Raw genomic sequence first — 21532 nt, forward strand, 5'->3', positions numbered from 1 at the left:
ATCAGGGGCAGTTGGGGGAGAGAGTCAGAATCATCAGGGGCAGTTGGGGGAGGGAGTCAGAATCATCAGGGGCAGTTGGGGGAGAGAGTCAGCACCATCAGGGGCTTTTGGGGGAGAGAGTCAGCACCATCAGGGGCTTTTGGGGGAGAGAGTCAGCACCATCAGGGGCTTTTGGGGGAGAGAGTCAGCACCATCAAGGGCTTTTGGGGGAGAGAGTCAGCACCATCAGGGGCAGTTGGGGGAGAGAGTCAGAAGCATCAGGAGCTGTTGTGGGAGAGAGTCATAAACATCAGGGGCTGTTGGGGGAGAGAGTCAACACCATCAGGGGCATTTGGGGGAGAGAGTCAGCACCATCAGGGGCTGTTGGGGGAGAGAGTCAGCACCATCAGGGGCTGTTGGGGGAGAGAGTCAGCACCATCAGGGGCTGTTGGGGGAGAGAGTCAGAACCATCAGGGGCAGTTGGGGGAGAGAGTCAGAATCATCAGGGGCAGTTGGGGAAGAGAGTCAGCACCATCAGGGTCAGTTGGGGAAGAGAGTCAGAACCATCAGGGTCAGTTGGGGAAGAGAGTCAACACCATCAGGGTCAGTTGGGGAAGAGAGTCAGAACCATCAGGGGCTGTTGGGGGAGAGAGTCAGCACCATCAGGGGCTGTTGGGGGAGAGAGTCAGCACCATCAGGGGCTGTTGGGGGAGAGAGTCAGCACCATCAGGGGCTGTTGGGGGAGAGAGTCAGCATCGTCAGGGGCAGTTGGGGGAGAGAGTCAGCATCGTCAGGGGCAGTTGGGGGAGAGAGTCAGAATCGTCGGGCAGTTGGAAGAGAGAGTCAGAATCATCAGGCAGTTGGGGGAAGAGAGTCAGAATCATCAGGGCCGGTTGGGGGAGAGTCAGCACCATCAGGGGCTTTTGGGGGAGAGAGTCAGCACCATCAGGGGCTTTTGGGGGAGAGAGTCAGCACCATCAGGGGCAGTTGGGGGAGAGAGTCAGAAGCATCAGGAGCTGTTGTGGGAGAGAGTCATAAACATCAGGGGCTGTTGGGGGAGAGAGTCAACACCATCAGGGGCATTTGGGGGAGTGAGTCAGCACCATCAGGGGCTGTTGGGGGAGAGAGTCAGCACCATCAGGGGCTGTTGGGGGAGAGAGTCAGCACCATCAGGGGCTGTTGGGGGAGAGAGTCAGCACCATCAGGGGCTGTTGGGGGAGAGAGTCAGCACCATCAGGGGCTGTTGGGGGAGAGAGTCAGCACCATCAGGGGCTGTTGGGGGAGAGAGTCAGCACCATCAGGGGCTGTTGGGGGAGAGAGTCAGCACCGTCAGGGGCTGTTGGGGGAGAGAGTCAGCACCGTCAGGGGCTGTTGGGGGAGAGAGTCAGCACCGTCAGGGGCTGTTGGGGGAGAGAGTCAGCACCGTCAGGGGCTGTTGGGGGAGAGAGTCAGCATCGTCAGGGGCAGTTGGGGGAGAGAGTCAGAATCGTCGGGCAGTTGGAAGAGAGAGTCAGAATCATCAGGCAGTTGGGGGAGAGAGTCAGAATCATCAGGGCCGGTTGGGGGAGAGTCAGATCCATCAGGGGCAGTTGGGGGAGAGAGTCAGAATCATCAGGGGCAGTTGGGGGAGAGAGTCAGCACCATCAAGGGCTTTTGGGGGAGAGAGTCAGCACCATCAGGGGCAGTTGGGGGAGAGAGTCAGAAGCATCAGGAGCTGTTGTGGGAGAGAGTCATAAACATCAGGGGCTGTTGGGGGAGAGAGTCAACACCATCAGGGGCAGTTGGGGGAGAGAGTCAGCACCATCAGGGGCTGTTGGGGGAGAGAGTCAGCACCATCAGGGGCTGTTGGGGGAGAGAGTCAGCACCATCAGGAGCTGTTGGGGGAGAGAGTCAGCACCATCAGGGGCTGTTGGGGAGAGAGTCAGCACCATCAGGGGCTGTTGGGGGAGAGAGTCAGCACCATCAGGGGCTGTTGGGGGAGAGAGTCAGCACCATCAGGGGCTGTTGGGGGAGAGAGTCAGCACCATCAGGGGCTGTTGGGGGAGAGAGTCAGCACCATCAGGGGCTGTTGGGGGAGAGAGTCAGCACCATCAGGGGCTGTTGGGGGAGAGAGTCAGCACCATCAGGGGCTGTTGGGGGAGAGAGTCAGCACCATCAGGGGCTGTTGGGGGAGAGAGTCAGCACCATCAGGGGCTGTTGGGGGAGAGAGTCAGCACCATCAGGGGCTGTTGGGGGAGAGAGTCAGCACCATCAGGGGCTGTTGGGGGAGAGAGTCAGCACCATCAGGGGCTGTTGGGGGAGAGAGTCAGAACCATCAGGGGCAGTTGGGGGAGAGAGTCAGAATCATCAGGGGTAGTTGGGGAAGAGAGTCAGAACCATCAGGGGCAGTTGGGGAAGAGAGTCAGCACCATCAGGGTCAGTTGGGGAAGAGAGTCAGAACCATCAGGGTCAGTTGGGGAAGAGAGTCAACACCATCAGGGTCAGTTGGGGAAGAGAGTCAGAACCATCAGGGGCTGTTGGGGGAGAGAGTCAGCACCATCAGGGGCTGTTGGGGGAGAGAGTCAGCACCATCAGGGGCTGTTGGGGGAGAGAGTCAGCACCATCAGGGGCTGTTGGGGGAGAGAGTCAGCATCGTCAGGGGCAGTTGGGGGAGAGAGTCAGCATCGTCAGGGGCAGTTGGGGGAGAGAGTCAGAATCGTCGGGCAGTTGGAAGAGAGAGTCAGAATCATCAGGCAGTTGGGGGAAGAGAGTCAGAATCATCAGGGCCGGTTGGGGGAGAGTCAGATCCATCAGGGGCAGTTGGGGGAGAGAGTCAGAATCATCAGGGGCAGTTGGGGGAGAGAGTCAGAATCATCAGGGGCAGTTGGGGGAGAGAGTCAGAACCATCAGGGGCAGTTGGGGGAGAGAGTCAGAATCATCAGGGGCAGTTGGGGGAGAGAGTCAGCACCATCAGGGGCTGTTGGGGGAGAGAGTCAGCACCATCAGGGGCTGTTGGGGGAGAGAGTCAGCACCATCAGGGGCTGTTGGGGGAGAGAGTCAGAACCATCAGGGGCAGTTGGGGGAGAGAGTCAGAACCATCAGGGGCAGTTGGGGGAGGGAGTCAGAATCATCAGGGGCAGTTGGGGGAGGGAGTCAGCATCATCAGGGGCAGTTGGGGAAGAGAGTCAGCATCATCAGGGGCAGTTGGGGGAGAGAGTCAGCATCATCAGGGGCAGTTGGGGAAGAGAGTCAGCATCATCAGGGGCAGTTGGGGGAGAGAGTCAGAATCGTCGGGCAGTTGGAAGAGAGAGTCAGAATCATCAGGCAGTTGGGGCAGAGAGTCAGAATCATCAGGGCCAGTTGGGGGAGAGCCAGAACCATCAGGGGCAGTTGGGGGAGAGAGTCAGAATCATCAGGGGCAGTTGGGGGAGAGAGTCAGAACCATCAGGGGCTGTTGGGGGAGAGAGTCAGAACCATCAGGGGCTTTTGGGGGAGAGAGTCAGCACCATCAGGGGCTTTTGGGGGAGAGAGTCAGCACCATCAGGGGCTTTTGGGGGAGAGAGTCAGCACCATCAAGGGCTTTTGGGGGAGCGAGTCAGCACCATCAGGGGCAGTTGGGGGAGAGAGTCAGAAGCATCAGGAGCTGTTGTGGGAGAGAGTCATAAACATCAGGGGCTGTTGGGGGAGAGAGTCAACACCATCAGGGGCATTTGGGGGAGAGAGTCAGCACCATCAGGGGCTGTTGGGGGAGAGAGTCAGCACCATCAGGGGCTGTTGGGGGAGAGAGTCAGCACCATCAGGAGCTGTTGGGGGAGAGAGTCAGCACCATCAGGGGCTGTTGGGGAGAGAGTCAGCACCATCAGGGGCTGTTGGGGGAGAGAGTCAGCACCATCAGGAGCTGTTGGGGGAGAGAGCACCATCAGGGGCTGTTGGGGGAGAGAGTCAGCACCATCAGGGGCTGTTGGGGGAGAGAGTCAGCACCATCAGGGGCTGTTGGGGGAGAGAGTCAGCACCATCAGGGGCTGTTGGGGGAGAGAGTCAGCACCATCAGGGGCTGTTGGGGGAGAGAGTCAGCACCATCAGGGGCTGTTGGGGGAGAGAGTCAGCACCATCAGGGGCTGTTGGGGGAGAGAGTCAGCACCATCAGGGGCTGTTGGGGGAGAGAGTCAGCACAATCAGGGGCTGTTGGGGGAGAGAGTCAGCACCATCAGGGGCTGTTGGGGGAGAGAGTCAGCACCATCAGGGGCTGTTGGGGGAGAGAGTCAGCACCATCAGGGGCTGTTGGGGGAGAGAGTCAGCACCATCAGGGGCTGTTGGGGGAGAGAGTCAGCACCATCAGGGGCTGTTGGGGGAGAGAGTCAGAACCATCAGGGGCAGTTGGGGGAGAGAGTCAGAATCATCAGGGGTAGTTGGGGAAGAGAGTCAGAACCATCAGGGGCAGTTGGGGAAGAGAGTCAGCACCATCAGGGTCAGTTGGGGAAGAGAGTCAGAACCATCAGGGTCAGTTGGGGAAGAGAGTCAACACCATCAGGGTCAGTTGGGGAAGAGAGTCAGAACCATCAGGGGCTGTTGGGGGAGAGAGTCAGCACCATCAGGGGCTGTTGGGGGAGAGAGTCAGCACCATCAGGGGCTGTTGGGGGAGAGAGTCAGCACCATCAGGGGCTGTTGGGGGAGAGAGTCAGCATCGTCAGGGGCAGTTGGGGGAGAGAGTCAGCATCGTCAGGGGCAGTTGGGGGAGAGAGTCAGAATCGTCGGGCAGTTGGAAGAGAGAGTCAGAATCATCAGGCAGTTGGGGGAAGAGAGTCAGAATCATCAGGGCCGGTTGGGGGAGAGTCAGATCCATCAGGGGCAGTTGGGGGAGAGAGTCAGAATCATCAGGGGCAGTTGGGGGAGAGAGTCAGAACCATCAGGGGCAGTTGGGGGAGAGAGTCAGAACCATCAGGGGCAGTTGGGGGAGAGAGTCAGAATCATCAGGGGCAGTTGGGGGAGGGAGTCAGAATCATCAGGGGCAGTTGGGGGAGAGAGTCAGAATCATCAGGGGCAGTTGGGGGAGAGAGTCAGCACCATCAGGGGCTGTTGGGGGAGAGAGTCAGCACCATCAGGGGCTGTTGGGGGAGAGAGTCAGCACCATCAGGGGCTGTTGGGGGAGAGAGTCAGAACCATCAGGGGCAGTTGGGGGAGAGAGTCAGAACCATCAGGGGCAGTTGGGGGAGAGAGTCAGCATCATCAGGGGCAGTTGGAAGAGAGAGTCAGAATCGTCGGGCAGTTGGAAGAGAGAGTCAGAATCGTCGGGCAGTTGGAAGAGAGAGTCAGAATCATCAGGCAGTTGGGGGAGAGAGTCAGAATCATCAGGGCCAGTTGGGGGAGAGCCAGAACCATCAGGGGCAGTTGGGGGAGAGAGTCAGAATCATCAGGGGCAGTTGGGGGAGAGAGTCAGCATCATCAGGGGCAGTTGGGGAAGAGAGTCAGAATCGTCGGGCAGTTGGGGGAGAGAGTCAGAACCATCAGGGGCTGTTGGGGGAGAGAATCAGAACCATCAGGGGCAGTTGGGGGAGAGAATCAGAACCATCAGGGGCAGTTGGGGGAGAGAGTCGGAACTATCCGGAAGGGGCGGTTGATGGTGTCGGGAGTGGATACAGTCAGATGACATGATTCGGTTGAAAGTTGATGTCCATTAAATCGACTCTTGACAGCTCAGGTTCCTCAGGTGGATGGTGAGTCAGCCTCTTCCCTCCTTCTCTGGGTGTATCGAGGGCCAGGTTCGTCTCTCTGGAGCCCTGCCTGTACTTTGCCCCGTCCCCAAACCATTGTGGCCTGGATGTGTACTGGTGCCATTGACGCTCTGTGTGGGAGGGAAAGCAGCCTCCTCTGAAAGCGAAGCCAACCAGTGTGTTCTGCACCAGATCCTCCACTGTAAAAACCCACTGGCATTTCAAATAGACCCCAGAGCTTAAATTTCCTTATTGTTTTAAAAATAATTTTGCTTAATAAAGCTAAAATTTCTCCCACTAAAGCATGGAAGTTTGGAGTTGGCTGCCCGATTGGGAGCAGTTGTCTGGGTCCCAGAGATGGTTGATGAGAGAGCAGCTGGAGCCTCTCACTCCCCAAATACAGGCACGTTGCCAGTCAGCAGATTCACGTGGTCTCCTGCAGTCAGGTAGCTTCACAACCTGGTCCACAATACCCCTCCGACAGACTGTCCATACCCTCGTCTTTGAGCGCTTTCCTTCAGCAAAGTACCAACAGGCCATTTCCACACTCTTAGCAGCTTCTGATTTATACTGACTTTGAAAATCTAGAACACGGTAAAAGGGTTGGTGTTTATGTGTTATCCAAAAGTTGAAAATCCAAACGAGGTATATTTGGATTTGGGACATTGGCAACAAGTGGAAGTGTCAACAGCTGAGTGATGGCAGCCATGTTATGGACAATGGGCACAGAAGAGTTCGAGAAACAGTTACCTCGGTGGGCACAAAGGGGATTCAGGGAATGTGATCTGGACGGTGGGCACAGAGGGGTTCAGGTAACAGCCTTGATCCAAACATGGGTAAAAGAGCTGAATTCAAGGGGTGACGTGAGAGTGACTGCCCTTGACATCAAGGCACCATTTGACCGAGTGTGCCATCAAGGAGCCTGAGCAAGACTGGAGCCAATGGGAATCAGGGGCAAAACTCTCCGCTGGTTGAAATCCTACCTAGCGCAAAGGAAGACAGTTGTTAGAGGCCAAACATATAAGCCCAGGACTGTGGGTACGGAGTGGGGTCAGGGAACAGTGATCTGGACAGAGGGCATGGAGGGGTTTTAGGGAATAGTGATCTGGATAGTTGGTAAGGAGGGTTTTAGGGAACAGTGATCTGGACAGTGGGTATGAAGGGGTTTTAAGGAACAGTGATCTGGACAGTTGGTAAGGAGGGTTTTAGGGAACAGTGATCTGGATTGTGTGTAAGGAGGGTTTTAGGGAACAGTGATCTGGGCAGTGGGTATGAAGGGGTTTTAAGGAACAGTGATCTGGGCAGTGGGTATGAAGGGGTTTTAAGGAACAGTGATCTGGACAGTTGGTAAGGAGGGTTTTAGGGAACAGTGATCTGGATTGTGTGTAAGGAGGGTTTTAGGGAACAGTGATCTGGGCAGTGGGTATGAAGGGGTTTTAAGGAACAGTGATCTGGGCAGTGGGTATGAAGGGGTTTTAGGGAACAGTGATCTGAGCAGTGGGTATGAAGGGGTTTTAAGGAACAGTGATCTGGACAGTGGGTACGAAGCGGTTTTAGGGAACAGTGATCTGGGCAGTGGGTACGAAGGGGTTTTAGGGAATAGTGAACTGGGCAGTGGGTACGAAGGGGTTTTAGGGAACAGTGAACTGGGCAGTGGGTACGAAGGGGTTTTAGGGAACAGTGAACTGGGCAGTGGGTACGAAGGGGTTTTAGGGAACAGTGATCTGGGCAGTGGGTACGAAGGGGTTTTAGGGAACAGTGAACTGGGCAGTGGGTACGAAGGGGTTTTAGGGAACAGTGAACTGGGCAGTGGGTACGAAGGGGTTTTAGGGAACAGTGATCTGGGCAGTGGGTATGAAGGGGTTTTAAGGAACAGTGATCTGGACAGTGGGTACGAAGGGGTTTTAGGGAACAGTGAACTGGGCAGTGGGTACGAAGGGGTTTTAAGGAACAGTGATCTGGGCAGTGGGTATGAAGGGGTTTTAAGGAACAGTGATCTGGACATCGGTACGAAGGGGTTTTAGGGAACAGTGAACTGGGCAGTGGGTATGAAGGGGTTTTAGGGAACACTGATCTGGGCAGTGGGTACGAAGGGGTTTTAAGGAACAGTGATCTGGACAGTCGGTACGAAGGGGTTTTAGGGAACAGTGATCTGGATAGTGGGGACGAAGGGGTTTTAGGGAACAGTGATCTGGACAGTCGGTACGAAGGGGTTTTAGGGAACAGTGATCTGGATAGTGGGGACGAAGGGGTTTTAGGGAACAGTGATCTGGACAGTCGGTACGAAGGGGTTTTATGGAACAGTGATCTGGGCAGTGGGTACGAAGGGGTTTTAGGGAACAGTGATCTGGATAGTGGGGACGAAGGGGTTTTAGGGAACAGTGATCTGGACAGTGGGTACGAAGGGGTTTTAGGGAACAGTGATCTGGATAGTGGGGACGAAGGGGTTTTAGGGAACAGTGATCTGGATAGTGGGGACGAAGGGGTTTTAGGGAACAGTGAACTGGGCAGTGGGTACGAAGGGGTTTTAGGGAACAGTGATCTGGATAGTGGGGACGAAGGGGTTTTAGGGAACAGTGATCTGGGCAGTGGGTACGAAGGGGTTTTAGGGAGCAGTGATCTGGACAGTGGGTACGAAGGGGTTTTAGGGAACAGTGAACTGGGCAGTGGGTACGAAGGGGTTTTAGGGATCAGTGATCTGGGCAGTGGGGACGAAGGGGTTTTAGGGAACAGTGAACTGGGCAGTGGGTACGAAGGGGTTTTAGGGATCAGTGATCTGGATAGTGGGGACGAAGGGGTTTTAGGGAACACTGATCTGGACAGTGGGTACGAAGGGGTTTTAGGGAACAGTGATCTGGGCAGTGGGTACGAAGGGGTTTTAGGGAACAGTGATCTGGGCAGTGGGTACGAAGGGGTTTTAGGGATCAGTGATCTGGGCAGTGGGGACGAAGGGGTTTTAGGGAACACTGATCTGGGCAGTGGGTACGAAGGGGTTTTAGGGATCAGTGATCTGGATAGTGGGTACGAAGGGGTTTTAGGGATCAGTGATCTGGACAGTGGGTACGAAGGGGTTTTAGGGATCAGTGATCTGGGCAGTGGGTACGAAGGGGTTTTAGGGAACAGTGATCTGGACAGTGGGTACGAAGGGGTTTTAGGGAACAGTGATCTGGACAGTGGGTACGAAGGGGTTTTAGGGAACAGTGATCTGGACAGTGGGTACGAAGGGGTTTTAGGGAACAGTGATCTGGACAGTGGGTACGAAGGGGTTTTAGGGAACAGTGATCTGGGCAGTGGGTACGAAGGGGTTTTAGGGAACAGTGATCTGGACAGTGGGTACGAAGGGGTTTTAGGGAACAGTGATCTGGACAGTGGGTACGAAGGGGTTTTAGGGAACAGTGATCTGGGCAGTGGGTACGAAGGGGTTTTAGGGAACAGTGATCTGGGCAGTGGGTACGAAGGGGTTTTAGGGAACAGTGATCTGGACAGTGGGTACGAAGGGGTTTTAGGGAACAGTGATCTGGACAGTGGGTACGAAGGGGTTTTAGGGAACAGTGATCTGGACAGTGGGGACGAAGGGGTTTTAGGGAGCAGTGATCTGGACAGTGGGGACGAAGGGGTTTTAGGGAACAGTGATCTGGACAGTGGGTACGAAGGGGTTTTAGGGAACAGTGATCTGGGCAGTGGGGACGAAGGGGTTTTAGGGAACAGTGATCTGGGCAGTGGGGACGAAGGGGTTTTAGGGAACAGTGATCTGGACAGTGGGTACGAAGGGGTTTTAGGGAACAGTGAACTGGGCAGTGGGTACGAAGGGGTTTTAGGGAACAGTGATCTGGGCAGTGGGGACGAAGGGGTTTTAGGGAACAGTGATCTGGACAGTGGGTACGAAGGGGTTTTAGGGAACAGTGAACTGGGCAGTGGGGACGAAGGGGTTTTAGGGAACAGTGATCTGGACAGTGGGTACGAAGGGGTTTTAGGGAACAGTGATCTGGGCAGTGGGGACGAAGGGGTTTTAGGGAACAGTGATCTGGACAGTGGGTACGAAGGGGTTTTAGGGAACAGTGAACTGGGCAGTGGGGACGAAGGGGTTTTAGGGAACAGTGATCTGGACAGTGGGTACGAAGGGGTTTTAGGGAACAGTGAACTGGGCAGTGGGGACGAAGGGGTTTTAGGGAGCAGTGATCTGGACAGTGGGGACGAAGGGGTTTTAGGGAGCAGTGATCTGGATAGTGGGGACGAAGGGGTTTTAGGGAGCAGTGATCTGGATAGTGGGTACGAAGGGGTTTTAGGGAGCAGTGATCTGGACAGTGGGGACGAAGGGGTTTTAGGGAGCAGTGATCTGGATAGTGGGGACGAAGGGGTTTTAGGGAGCAGTGATCTGGATAGTGGGGACGAAGGGGTTTTAGGGAGCAGTGATCTGGACAGTGGGGACGAAGGGGTTTTAGGGAGCAGTGATCTGGATAGTGGGGACGAAGGGGTTTTAGGGAGCAGTGATCTGGACAGTGGGGACGAAGGGGTTTTAGGGAGCAGTGATCTGGACAGTCGGTACGAAGGGGTTTTAGGGAGCAGTGATCTGGATAGTGGGGACGAAGGGGTTTTAGGGAGCAGTGATCTGGACAGTCGGTACGAAGGGGTTTTAGGGAGCAGTGATCTGGATAGTGGGGACGAAGGGGTTTTAGGGAGCAGTGATCTGGACAGTGGGGACGAAGGGGTTTTAGGGAGCAGTGATCTGGACAGTGGGTACGAAGGGGTTTTAGGGAACAGTGATCTGGACAGTGGGGACGAAGGGGTTTTAGGGAACAGTGATCTGGACAGTGGGGACGAAGGGGTTTTAGGGAGCAGTGATCTGGACAGTGGGTACGAAGGGGTTTTAGGGAGCAGTGATCTGGACAGTGGGGACGAAGGGGTTTTAGGGAGCAGTGATCTGGACAGTGGGGACGAAGGGGTTTTAGGGAGCAGTGATCTGGACAGTGGGGACGAAGGGGTTTTAGGGAGCAGTGATCTGGATAGTGGGGACGAAGGGGTTTTAGGGAGCAGTGATCTGGACAGTGGGGACGAAGGGGTTTTAGGGAGCAGTGATCTGGATAGTGGGGACGAAGGGGTTTTAGGGAACAGTGATCTGGACAGTGGGGACGAAGGGGTTTTAGGGAGCAGTGATCTGGACAGTGGGTACGAAGGGGTTTTAGGGAGCAGTGATCTGGACAGTGGGGACGAAGGGGTTTTAGGGAGCAGTGATCTGGATATTGGGGACGAAGGGGTTTTAGGGAACAGTGATCTGGACAGTGGGGACGAAGGGGTTTTAGGGAGCAGTGATCTGGACAGTGGGTACGAAGGGGTTTTAGGGAGCAGTGATCTGGACAGTGGGGACGAAGGGGTTTTAGGGAGCAGTGATCTGGACAGTGGGGACGAAGGGGTTTTAGGGAGCAGTGATCTGGACAGTGGGGACGAAGGGGTTTTAGGGAGCAGTGATCTGGATAGTGGGGACGAAGGGGTTTTAGGGAGCAGTGATCTGGACAGTGGGGACGAAGGGGTTTTAGGGAGCAGTGATCTGGACAGTGGGGACGAAGGGGTTTTAGGGAACAGTGATCTGGACAGTCGGTACGAAGGGGTTTTAGGGAGCAGTGATCTGGATAGTGGGGACGAAGGGGTTTTAGGGAGCAGTGATCTGGACAGTGGGGACGAAGGGGTTTTAGGGAGCAGTGATCTGGATAGTGGGGACGAAGGGGTTTTAGGGAGCAGTGATCTGGACAGTGGGGACGAAGGGGTTTTAGGGAACAGTGATCTGGACAGTGGGGACGAAGGGGTTTTAGGGAGCAGTGATCTGGACAGTGGGGACGAAGGGGTTTTAGGGAGCAGTGATCTGGACAGTGGGGACGAAGGGGTTTTAGGGAGCAGTGATCTGGACAGTGGGGACGAAGGGGTTTTAGGGAGCAGTGATCTGGACAGTGGGGACGAAGGGGTTTTAGGGAACAGTGATCTGGATAGTGGGGACGAAGGGGTTTTAGGGAGCAGTGATCTGGACAGTGGGGACGAAGGGGTTTTAGGGAACAGTGATCTGGATAGTGGGGACGAAGGGGTTTTAGGGAGCAGTGATCTGGACAGTGGGGACGAAGGGGTTTTAGGGAGCAGTGATCTGGACAGTGGGGACGAAGGGGTTTTAGGGAACAGTGATCTGGATAGTGGGGACGAAGGGGTTTTAGGGAGCAGTGATCTGGACAGTGGGGACGAAGGGGTTTTAGGGAACAGTGATCTGGATAGTGGGGACGAAGGGGTTTTAGGGAGCAGTGATCTGGACAGTGGGGACGAAGGGGTTTTAGGGAACAGTGATCTGGACAGTCGGTACGAAGGGGTTTTAGGGAGCAGTGATCTGGATAGTGGGGACGAAGGGGTTTTAGGGAGCAGTGATCTGGACAGTGGGGACGAAGGGGTTTTAGGGAGCAGTGATCAGGACAGTCGGTACGAAGGGGTTTTAGGGAGCAGTGATCTGGATAGTGGGGACGAAGGGGTTTTAGGGAGCAGTGATCTGGACAGTGGGGACGAAGGGGTTTTAGGGAACAGTGATCTGGACAGTGGGTACGAAGGGGTTTTAGGGAACAGTGATCTGGACAGTGGGGACGAAGGGGTTTTAGGGAACAGTGATCTGGACAGTGGGTACGAAGGGGTTTTAGGGAACAGTGATCTGGATAGTGGGGACGAAGGGGTTTTAGGGAGCAGTGATCTGGACAGTGGGTACGAAGGGGTTTTAGGGAACAGTGATCTGGGCAGTGGGTACGAAGGGGTTTTAGGGAACAGTGATCTGGGCAGTGGGTACGAAGGGGTTCTGGGTCTTAAGTGATCCTCTCATTAGAGGTTGACATTAAAGTCCCAAGAACTCAAAAATTTTCTTCCTTGCAGGGGGAGAAACTCTTTTACTTGATAAAGCCATCTGATGCCAATCTTGCACTATATGAAAGTTGGAGTGGGACTATCAACCAGAGTGAGACTTTCCTCGGAGAGCTGGTGGACCGATGTTACGAGTGTGTATTACAACAGGGGCAAACACTCTTTATTCCTACAGGTACGGTCAAATAGTGAGGGTAACACGGGCTTTCAATTCTTCTCTGTACTGCCTTTTGGCTGCAACCGACGCCTCTCCTTATCACCACGGCAAAACAAAGAACAAAAAGAACAAAGAAAATTACAGCACAGAAACAGGCCCTTCGGCCCTCCAAGCCTGCGCCGATCCAGATACTCTATCTAAACCTGTCGCCTATTTTCTAAGGGTCTGTATCTCTTTACTTCCTGCCCATTCATGTATCTGTCTAGATACATCTTAAAAGACGCCATCGTGCCCGCATCTACCACCTCCGCTGGCAACGCGTTCCAGGCACCCACCACCCTCTGCGTAAAGAACTTTCCACGTATATCCCCCCTAAACTTTTCCCCTTTCACTTTGAACTCGTGTCCTCCAGTAATTGAATCCCCCACTCTGGGAAAAAGCTTCTTGCTATCCACCCTGTCTATACCTCTCATGATTTTGTACACCTCAATCAGGTCCCCCCTCAACCTCCGTCTTTCTAATGAAAATAATCCTAATCTACTCAACCTCTCTTCATAGCTAGCGCCCTCCATACCAGGCAACATCCTGGTGAACCTCCTCTGCACCCTTTCCAAAGCATCCACATCCTTTTGGTAATGTGGCGACCAGAACTGCACGCAGGCTTCCAAATGTGGCCGAACCAAAGTCCTATACAACTGTAACATGACCTGCCAACTCTTGTACTCAATACCCCGTCCGATGAAGCAAAGCATGCCGTATGCCTTCTTGACCACTCTATTTACCTGCGTTGCCACCTTCAGGGAACAGTGGACCTGAACACCCAAATCTCTCTGTACATCAATTTTCCCCAGGACTTTTCCATTTACTGTATAGTTCACTCTTGAATTGGATCTTCCAAAATGCATCACCTCGCATTTGCCCTGATTGAACTCCATCTGCCATTTCTCTGCCCAACTCTCCAATCTATCTATATTCTGCTGTATTCTCTGACAGTCCGCTTCACTATCTGCTACTCCACCAATCTTAGTGTCATCTGCAAACTTGCTAATCAGTCCACCTATACTTTCCTCCAAATCATTAATGTATATCACAAACAACAGTGGTCCCAGCACGGATCCCTGTGGAACACCACTGGTCACACGTCTCCATTTTGAGAAACTCCCTTCCACTGCTACTCTCTGTCTCCTGTTGCCCAGCCAGTTCTTTATCCATCTAGCTAGTACACCTTGGACCCCATGCGCCTTCACTTTCTCCATCAGCCTGCCATGGGGAACCTTATCAAACGCCTTACTGAAGTGCATGTCTATGACATCTACAGCCCTTCCCTCATCAATCAACTTTGTCACTTCCTCAAAGAATTCTATTAAGTTGGTAAGACATGACCTTCCCTGCACAAAACCATGTTGCCTATCACTGATAAGCCCATTTTCTTCCAAATGGGAATAGATCCTATCCCTCAGTATCTTCTCCAGCAGCTTCCCTACCACTGACGTCAGGCTCACCGGTCTATAATTACCTGGATTATCCCTGCTACCCTTCTTAAACAAGGGGACAACATTAGCAATTCTCCAGTCTTCCGGGACCTCACCCATGTTTAAGGATGCTGCAAAGATATCTGTTAAGGCCCCAGCTATTTCCTCTCTCGCTTCCCTCAGTAACCTGGGATAGATCCCATCCGGACCTGGGGACTTGTCCACCTTAATGCCCTTTAGAATACCCAACATTTCCTGTTTCATCCTGCCTCGGGTGGATGGAGGGCCGGGCTGTTTCATCCTGCCTCGGGTGGATGGAGGGCCGGGCCCTTCCTGTCTCGGATGGATGGAGGGCCGGGGCTCTTCCCTCCTGCCTCGGGTGGATGGAGGGCCGGGCCCTTCCTGCCTCGGGTGGATGGAGGGCCGGGCTGTTTCATCCTGCCTCGGGTGGATGGAGGGCCGGGCCCTTCCTGTCTCGGATGGATGGAGGGCCGGGGCTCTTCCCTCCTGCCTCGGGTGGATGGAGGGCCGAGCTCTCCCCTCTGAAGCTCAGGTTCATGTGTAAGTAGTTGGAGTATAGTGATCCCTCCAACCGTGGCTCCTCCAGAATGTTTGAGGGATTGTGGTGAAGTTCATAGAATGATAGAAAGTTTAAGGCACAGAAAGAGGCCACTTGGCCCATCGTGTCTGTGCTGTCCGAAAAATAATGCACCTTTTCTAATCCCACCTTCCAGCATTTGGTCCATAGCCCTGCAGATTATGGCACTTGAGATGCCTATCCCGTCTCCTTTTGAATGGGTTGAGGGTCTCTGCTTCAACTACCCTTTCAGGCACTGAGTTCCAGACCATCACCACCCTCTGGGTGAAAATATTTTTCCTCATGTCTCCTCTAATTTTTCTACCAAACACGTTAAATCTATGCCCCCTTGTCACTGACCTCTCTGCTAAAGTGAATGGACCGTTCACCTCCATTCTATCCAGGCCCTCAAAATTTTGTACATTTCAATCAGATCTCCCTTCAGCCTTCACTCTTCCAAGGAGAACAACCCCAGCCTATCCAATCTTTCCTCATAGCTGCATTTTTCTAGTCCTGGCAACATCCTCGTAAATCTCCTCTGCACCCTCTCTGGTGCAATTACATCCTTTCTGTAATGAGGTGACCTGAATTGGACACAGTATTCAAGTTGTGGCCTAACCAATGAACTATACAGTTCCAGCATAACCTCTCTGCTCTTGTATTCTATACCTCAGCTAATAAAGGATAGGATTCCATATGCCTTCTTAACCACCTTATCGACCTGTCCTGCTACCTTCAGGGATCTGTAGACTTTCCAAGGTCCCTCACTTCCTCTACGCAAAGAACAGTACAGCACAGGAACAGGCCATTCGGCCCTCCAAGCCTGCACTGATCTTGATGCCCGTCTAAACTAAAACCTTCTGCACTTCTGGAGACCGTATCCCTCAATTCCCATCCTATTCATGTATTTGTCAAGATGTCTCTTAAACGTCGCTATCGTACCTGCTTCCACCACCTCCCCCGGCAGCAAGTTCCAGGCACTCACCACCCTCTGTGTAAAGAACTTGCCTCGCACATCCCCTCTAAACTTTGCCCCTCTCACCATAAACCTATGTCCCCTAGTAACTGACTCTTCCACCCTGGGAGAAAGCTTCTGACTTTCCACTCTGTCCATGCCACTCATAATTTTGTAAACCTCTGTCATGTCACCCCTCCATCTCCGTCATTCTAGTATAAACAATCTGGGTTTATCCAACCTCTCCTCATAGCTAATACCCTCCAGACCAGGCAACATCCTGGTAAACCTCTTCTGTACCCTCTCCACAGCCTCCACATCCTTCTGGTAGTGTGGCGTCCAGAATTGCACGCAATATTCTAAGTGTGGCCTAACTAAAGTTCTATACAGCTGCCGCATGACGTGCCAATTTTTATACTCTATGCCCCGACCGATGAAGGCAAGCATGCCGTATGCCCTCTTGACTACCTTATCCACCTGCGTTGCCACTTTCAGTGACCTGTGGACCTGTACACCCAGATCTCTCTGCCTGTCAATACTCCTAAGGGTTCTGCCATTTACTGTATACTTCCCACCTGTATTAGATCTTCCAAAATGCATTCCCTCACATTTCTCCGGATTAACCTCCGTCTGCCATTTCCCCGCCCAAGTCTCCAACCAATCTATATCCTGCTGTATTCTCTGACAATCCTCATCACTGTCCGCAACTCCACCAACCTTTGTGTCATCCACAAACTTACTAATCAGACCAGCTACATTTTCTTCCAAATCATTTATATATACTACAAAGAGCAAAGGTCCCAGCACTGATCCCTGCGGAACACCACTACTCACAGCCCTCCATTCAGAAAAGCACCCTTCCACTGCTACCCTCTGTCTTCTATGACTGAGCCAATTCTGTATCCATCTTGCCAGCTCATCTCTGATCCCGTGTGACTTCACCTTTTGCGCCAGTCTGCCATGAGGGACCTTGTTAAAGGCTTTACTGAAGTCCATATAGACAACATCCACTGCCCTTCCTTCATCAATCATCTTTGTCACTTCCTCAAAAAACTCAATCAAATTAGTGAGACACGACCTCCCCTACACCTCTCAGTATTTTCATTAATGGTGTATTCCTTTGCCTTGTTTGACCTCCCCAAATGCATCACCTCACACTTCTCCAAGTTGAATTCCATTTGCCACTTTTCTGCCCCTCTGATTAGACCATCACTATCTTCCTGCAGTCTACATCTATCCTCCTCACTGTTTACCACACGGCCATTCTTTGTGTTGTCTGCAGACTTCTTGATCATGCCCCCTACATTTATGTCCAAGTCATTAATACACACCAGAAAAAGCGGGACCTAGTACTGAGCCCTGCGGATCGCCACTGGAAACAGCCCTCCAGTCGCTAAAACAGCTTTCAACAATTACCCTTTGTTTCCTGCCCCGGAGCCAATTTTGTATCCACCTTGCTGCATTACATTTCAGACAGGAGGAACATGACAACTATCATGCTCTGCCTTCTTTGTTCAGGCCTGACTGTCTTTATTGCTCTTTGTAAGCCTCTATGATAGTTAACATTCACTCACATTTAATATATATTTACTCTACAACTCTCAGTAATCACAAGGACATAGCTGAGCTGAATAGAACTGATCTTGCCACGCACTAACCTGCTGCTTGTCTTCTGCCCATTCGGTATCGTATTAACAGGGTTTGACTGTGAGCCGGGTACAGCAATGGCTGCATTCCAAAGACACCTGATGTCAGCCAGGTTAGTGGTCAGTCAGTGACCTTGAATTTGGGTAGATTCACATTCCAGTTTGACTGGTGCTGGGAGACTTGGCTTTGACAAAGCCTGTGTTCAGACAGCCTGAGATACACGTTGGGGAGTTCTGCAAGGTTCCTCTTTTCTGATGTAAGTGAGCGTCTGCCCATCACTTCCCACTGACTAGAGACTGAGTATATAGAGGAGATCTTCAGCACCACGGTTCTGGGAGGGGAGAATAATCTAAATAAAGCTGCTTCTGTAAAATAAGGGGCGGGGGGTACCTGTGCCTAAGCGTATGAATAGGAAGGGGCCATTCAGCACCTAAGCCTGCTCTACCATTATGTCAGATCTTGGCTGATCTTTATATCACTCCATTTACCCGCTTTTGTTCCCTATCCCTTGATACCTTGAACTTAAAAAGCATCCAGCATCCATGGCCTTATGGGGGATGAGTGTACCAGATTTCCACTATTCTTTTGCAATAAAGTGCTTCCTGATTAATTCCTACTACTACCTTTCCGTCTGTTCTGAATATTGAGAAACTGCACAACATCACAGTGACTGTTCCTTGTCACATTCCTAATCTTCGTTACCTTCTCCTCAGTGTCTGGCTGGCTAAAGACCACATTGATCAACTGTATGATCAGACCCTCAAAAACCTGCATTCACATCCTTCTGTTGGCATCGCTTTCTTGGGAGGGAGTTAGCGCTCTACCTGCTGCATGCGGATTTCAATGGGATATTCAAACAGTTATCAGGAAGGGGCTGGACGTCACTGGCTGTGCCTCAGCCCTTGCTAGAACTCACATGTATGGCCAGTTAGCACTCCACCAGTCTGGAAGAGGTTAATTAAAGCAGCCTTCAGTATACAGGATGTAAGGAGCATCCAGGAGGGCTTCTTGAAACAATATGTAGATAGTCCAACTAGGGAAGGGGCCGTACTGGACCTGGTATTGTGGAATGAGCCCGGCCAGGTGGCCGAAGTTTCAGTTGGGGAGCATTTCGGGATCAGTGACCATAATTCCATAAGTTTTAAGGTACTTGTGGATAAGGATAAGAGTAGTCCTTGGGTGAAGGTGCTAAATTGGGGGAAGGCTAATTATAACAATATTAGGCAGGAACTGAAGAATTTAGATTGGGGGCGGCTGTTTGAGGGTGAATCAACATCTGACATGTGGAAGTCTTTCAGACATCAGTTGATTAGAATCCAGGCCCAGCATGTTCCTGTGAGGATGAAGGATAAGTTCGGCAAGTTTCGGGAACCTTGGATAACGAGGGATATTGTGAGCCTAGTCAAAAAGAAAAAGGAAGCATTTGTAAGGGCTGGGAACAGACAAAGCCTTTGAGGAATAGAAAGAAAGTAGGAAGGAACTTAAGCAAGGAGTCAGGAGGGCTAAAAGGACTCATGAAAAGTCATTGGCAAACAGGATTAAGGAGAATCCCAAGGCTTTTTATACGTATATAAAGAGCAAGAGGGTAGCCCACTCAAGGACAGAGGAGGGAATCTATGCGTGGAGCCAGAGGAAATGGGCGAGGTACTAAATGAGTACTTTGCATCAGTATTCACCAAAGAGAAGGACTTGGTGGATGATGAGTCTAGGGAAGGGAGTGTAGATAGTCTGGGTCATGTCGATATCAAAAAGGAGGAGGTGTTGGGCGTCTTGAAAAACATTAAGGTAGATAAGTCCCCAGGGCCTGATGGGATCTACCCCAGAATACTGAGGGTGGCAAGGGAGGAAATTGCTGGGCCTTGCCAGAAATCTTTGTATCCTCATTGGCTACAAGTGAGGTCCCAGTGGACTGGAGAGTAGCCAGTGTTGTTCCTTTGTTTAAGAAAGGTAGCAAGGATAATCCAGGAAATTACAGGCTGGTGAACCTTACATCAGTGGTAGGGAAATTATTGGAGAGGATTCTTTGGGACAGGATTTACTCCCATTTGGAAACAAACAAACTTATTAGCGAGAAGCAGCATGGTTTTGTGAAGGGGAGGTCGTGTCTCACTAACTTGATGGAGTTTTTTGAGGAAGTGACTAAGATGATTGATGAAGGAAGGGCAGTGGATGTTGTTTATATGGACTTCAGTAAAGCCTTTGACAAGGTCCCTCATGGCAGACTGATACAAAAGGTGAAGTCACACAGGATCAGAGGTAAGCTGGCAAGATGGATACAGACCTGGCTCAGTCATAGAAGACAGAGGGTAGCAGTGGAAGGGTGCTTTTCTGATTGGAGGTCTGTGAGTAGTGGTGTTCCACAAGGATCAGTTCTGGGACATTTGCTGTTTGTAGTATATATAAATGATTTGGAAGAAAATGTAGCTGGTCTGATTAGTAAGTTTGCGGACGACACGAAGGTTGGTGGAGTTGCGGATAATGATGAGGATTGTCAGAGGATACAGCAGGATATAGATTGGTTGGAGACTTGGGCAGAGAAATGGCAGATGGAGTTTAATCCGGACAAATGTGAGGTAATGCATTTTGGAATATCTAATACAGGTGGGACGTACACAGTAAATGGCAGAACCCTTAGGAGCATTGACAGGCAGAGAGATCTGGGCGTACAGGTCCACAGGTCACTGAAAGTGGCAACGCAGGTGGATAAGGTAGTCAAGAAGGCATACGGCATGCTTGCCTTCATTGTTCGGGGCATAGTGTATAAAAATTGGCAAGTCATGCTGCAGCTGTACAGAACCTTAGTTAGGCCACACTTGGAATATTGCGTACAATTATGGATGCCACACTACCAGAAGGATGTGGAGGCTTTGGAGAAGGTACAGAAGAGGTTTACCAGGATGTTTCCTGGTCTGGAGGGCGTTAGCTATGAGGAGAGGTTGGATAAACTCGGATTGTTTTCACTGGAACGACGGAGGTGGAGGGTCGACATAATAGAGGTTTACAAAGTTATGAGTGGCATGGACAGAGTGGATAGTCAGAAGCTTTTTCCCAGGGTGGAAGAGTCAGTTACTAGGGGACATAGGTTTAAGGTGCGAGGGGCTAAGTTTAGAGGGGATGTGCGAGGCAAGTTCTTTGCACAGAGGGTGGTGAGTGCCTGGAACTTGCTGCCGGGGGAGGTGGTGGAAGCAGGTACGATAGCGACGTTTAAGAGGCATCTTGACAAATACATGAATCGGATGGGAATAGAGGGATACGGACCCCGGAAGTGCAGAAGGTGTTAGTTTAGGCAGGCTTCAAGATCGCGCAGTCTTGGAGGGCTGAATGGCCTGTTCCTGTGCTGTACTGTTCTTTGTTCTTTGTACAGCAGTGTGAAGGCTTATGCAGACTATCGACTGCCATTAAAAGCCACCTTCTGGCACTGGCTCTCAAGAGGTTAGACTGAAACTAATCCAGCTCATGGTGTTTGTCTGCTCTTGCCTGTGTATGTGTGCACATGTATTTGTAGGTATGTACCTGCACACATGGGTTTGTGCATGCATGTGTGTGTATTGTTATGTTAATTACCTTCGTGCAATAATCTAGGTTGCAATAATATAAAAGCAAAATACTGCAGATGCTGGAAATCTGATATAAAAATAAGAAATGCTGGAAATACTCAGCAGGTCTGGCAGCATCTGTGGAGAGAGAAGCAGAGTTAATGTTTCAGGTCAGTGACCGTTCTTCGGAACTAGATTGCAATTTAGGTTGCAAGCTTGGCTCAGTGGTGATACTCTCAACTTGGGGTCAGTTCATGCTCCATGCAAGGGACTTGTGCTGTTTTTCAGTTTGAGACGTTAAACCAAGGCCAGATCTGTCCTTTTCCGGCGGGTGTAAAACAGTTTTTGGTGCATTGGGATGAAAATCAAAGTTTTCTTGGTGTCCTGATTAATATTGATTTACAAATCATGAAATATTTCATTCCTGTTGGTGGGATCATGCTGCATGAAAATTGACTGCTGCGCTTCCCTACATTACACTAGTGAGGATGTGGTACTTCATTGGTGTGTAGTGTTTTGGGATCTTCTGTGCAGCTATATAAAATCCAGTCATTTGATTTGAAGTTTCCAGGTTCGATTCCTAGCATGTGCTGAATTAGCTGATGGCATCTGGGCAACTGTTGGATTTTACAGTTTACTC

General features: G+C 51.8%; 1 protein-coding gene across 5 annotated transcripts in view; it reads left to right on the plus strand.

Moving 5' to 3' along the window:
* LOC137379766 (lysine-specific demethylase 7B-like) overlaps positions 1–21532 on the plus strand; it is a 306451-nt gene that overhangs the window by 23999 nt on the left and 260920 nt on the right. For all 5 annotated transcript variants that reach the window (XR_010976905.1, XR_010976904.1, XM_068051124.1 and 2 more), the window contains exon 7: positions 12561–12723. Coding sequence is in view for 3 of the 5 variants with exons in the window: in XM_068051124.1 (XP_067907225.1) it covers positions 12561–12723 (163 nt within the window). In the remaining 2 variants the exon portion in view is untranslated. The remainder of the gene's footprint in view (positions 1–12560; positions 12724–21532) is intronic.

The sequence above is a fragment of the Heterodontus francisci genome, chromosome 18 (genome assembly GCF_036365525.1).
Source record: "Heterodontus francisci isolate sHetFra1 chromosome 18, sHetFra1.hap1, whole genome shotgun sequence".
Classification (NCBI taxonomy): Eukaryota; Metazoa; Chordata; class Chondrichthyes; order Heterodontiformes; family Heterodontidae; genus Heterodontus; species Heterodontus francisci.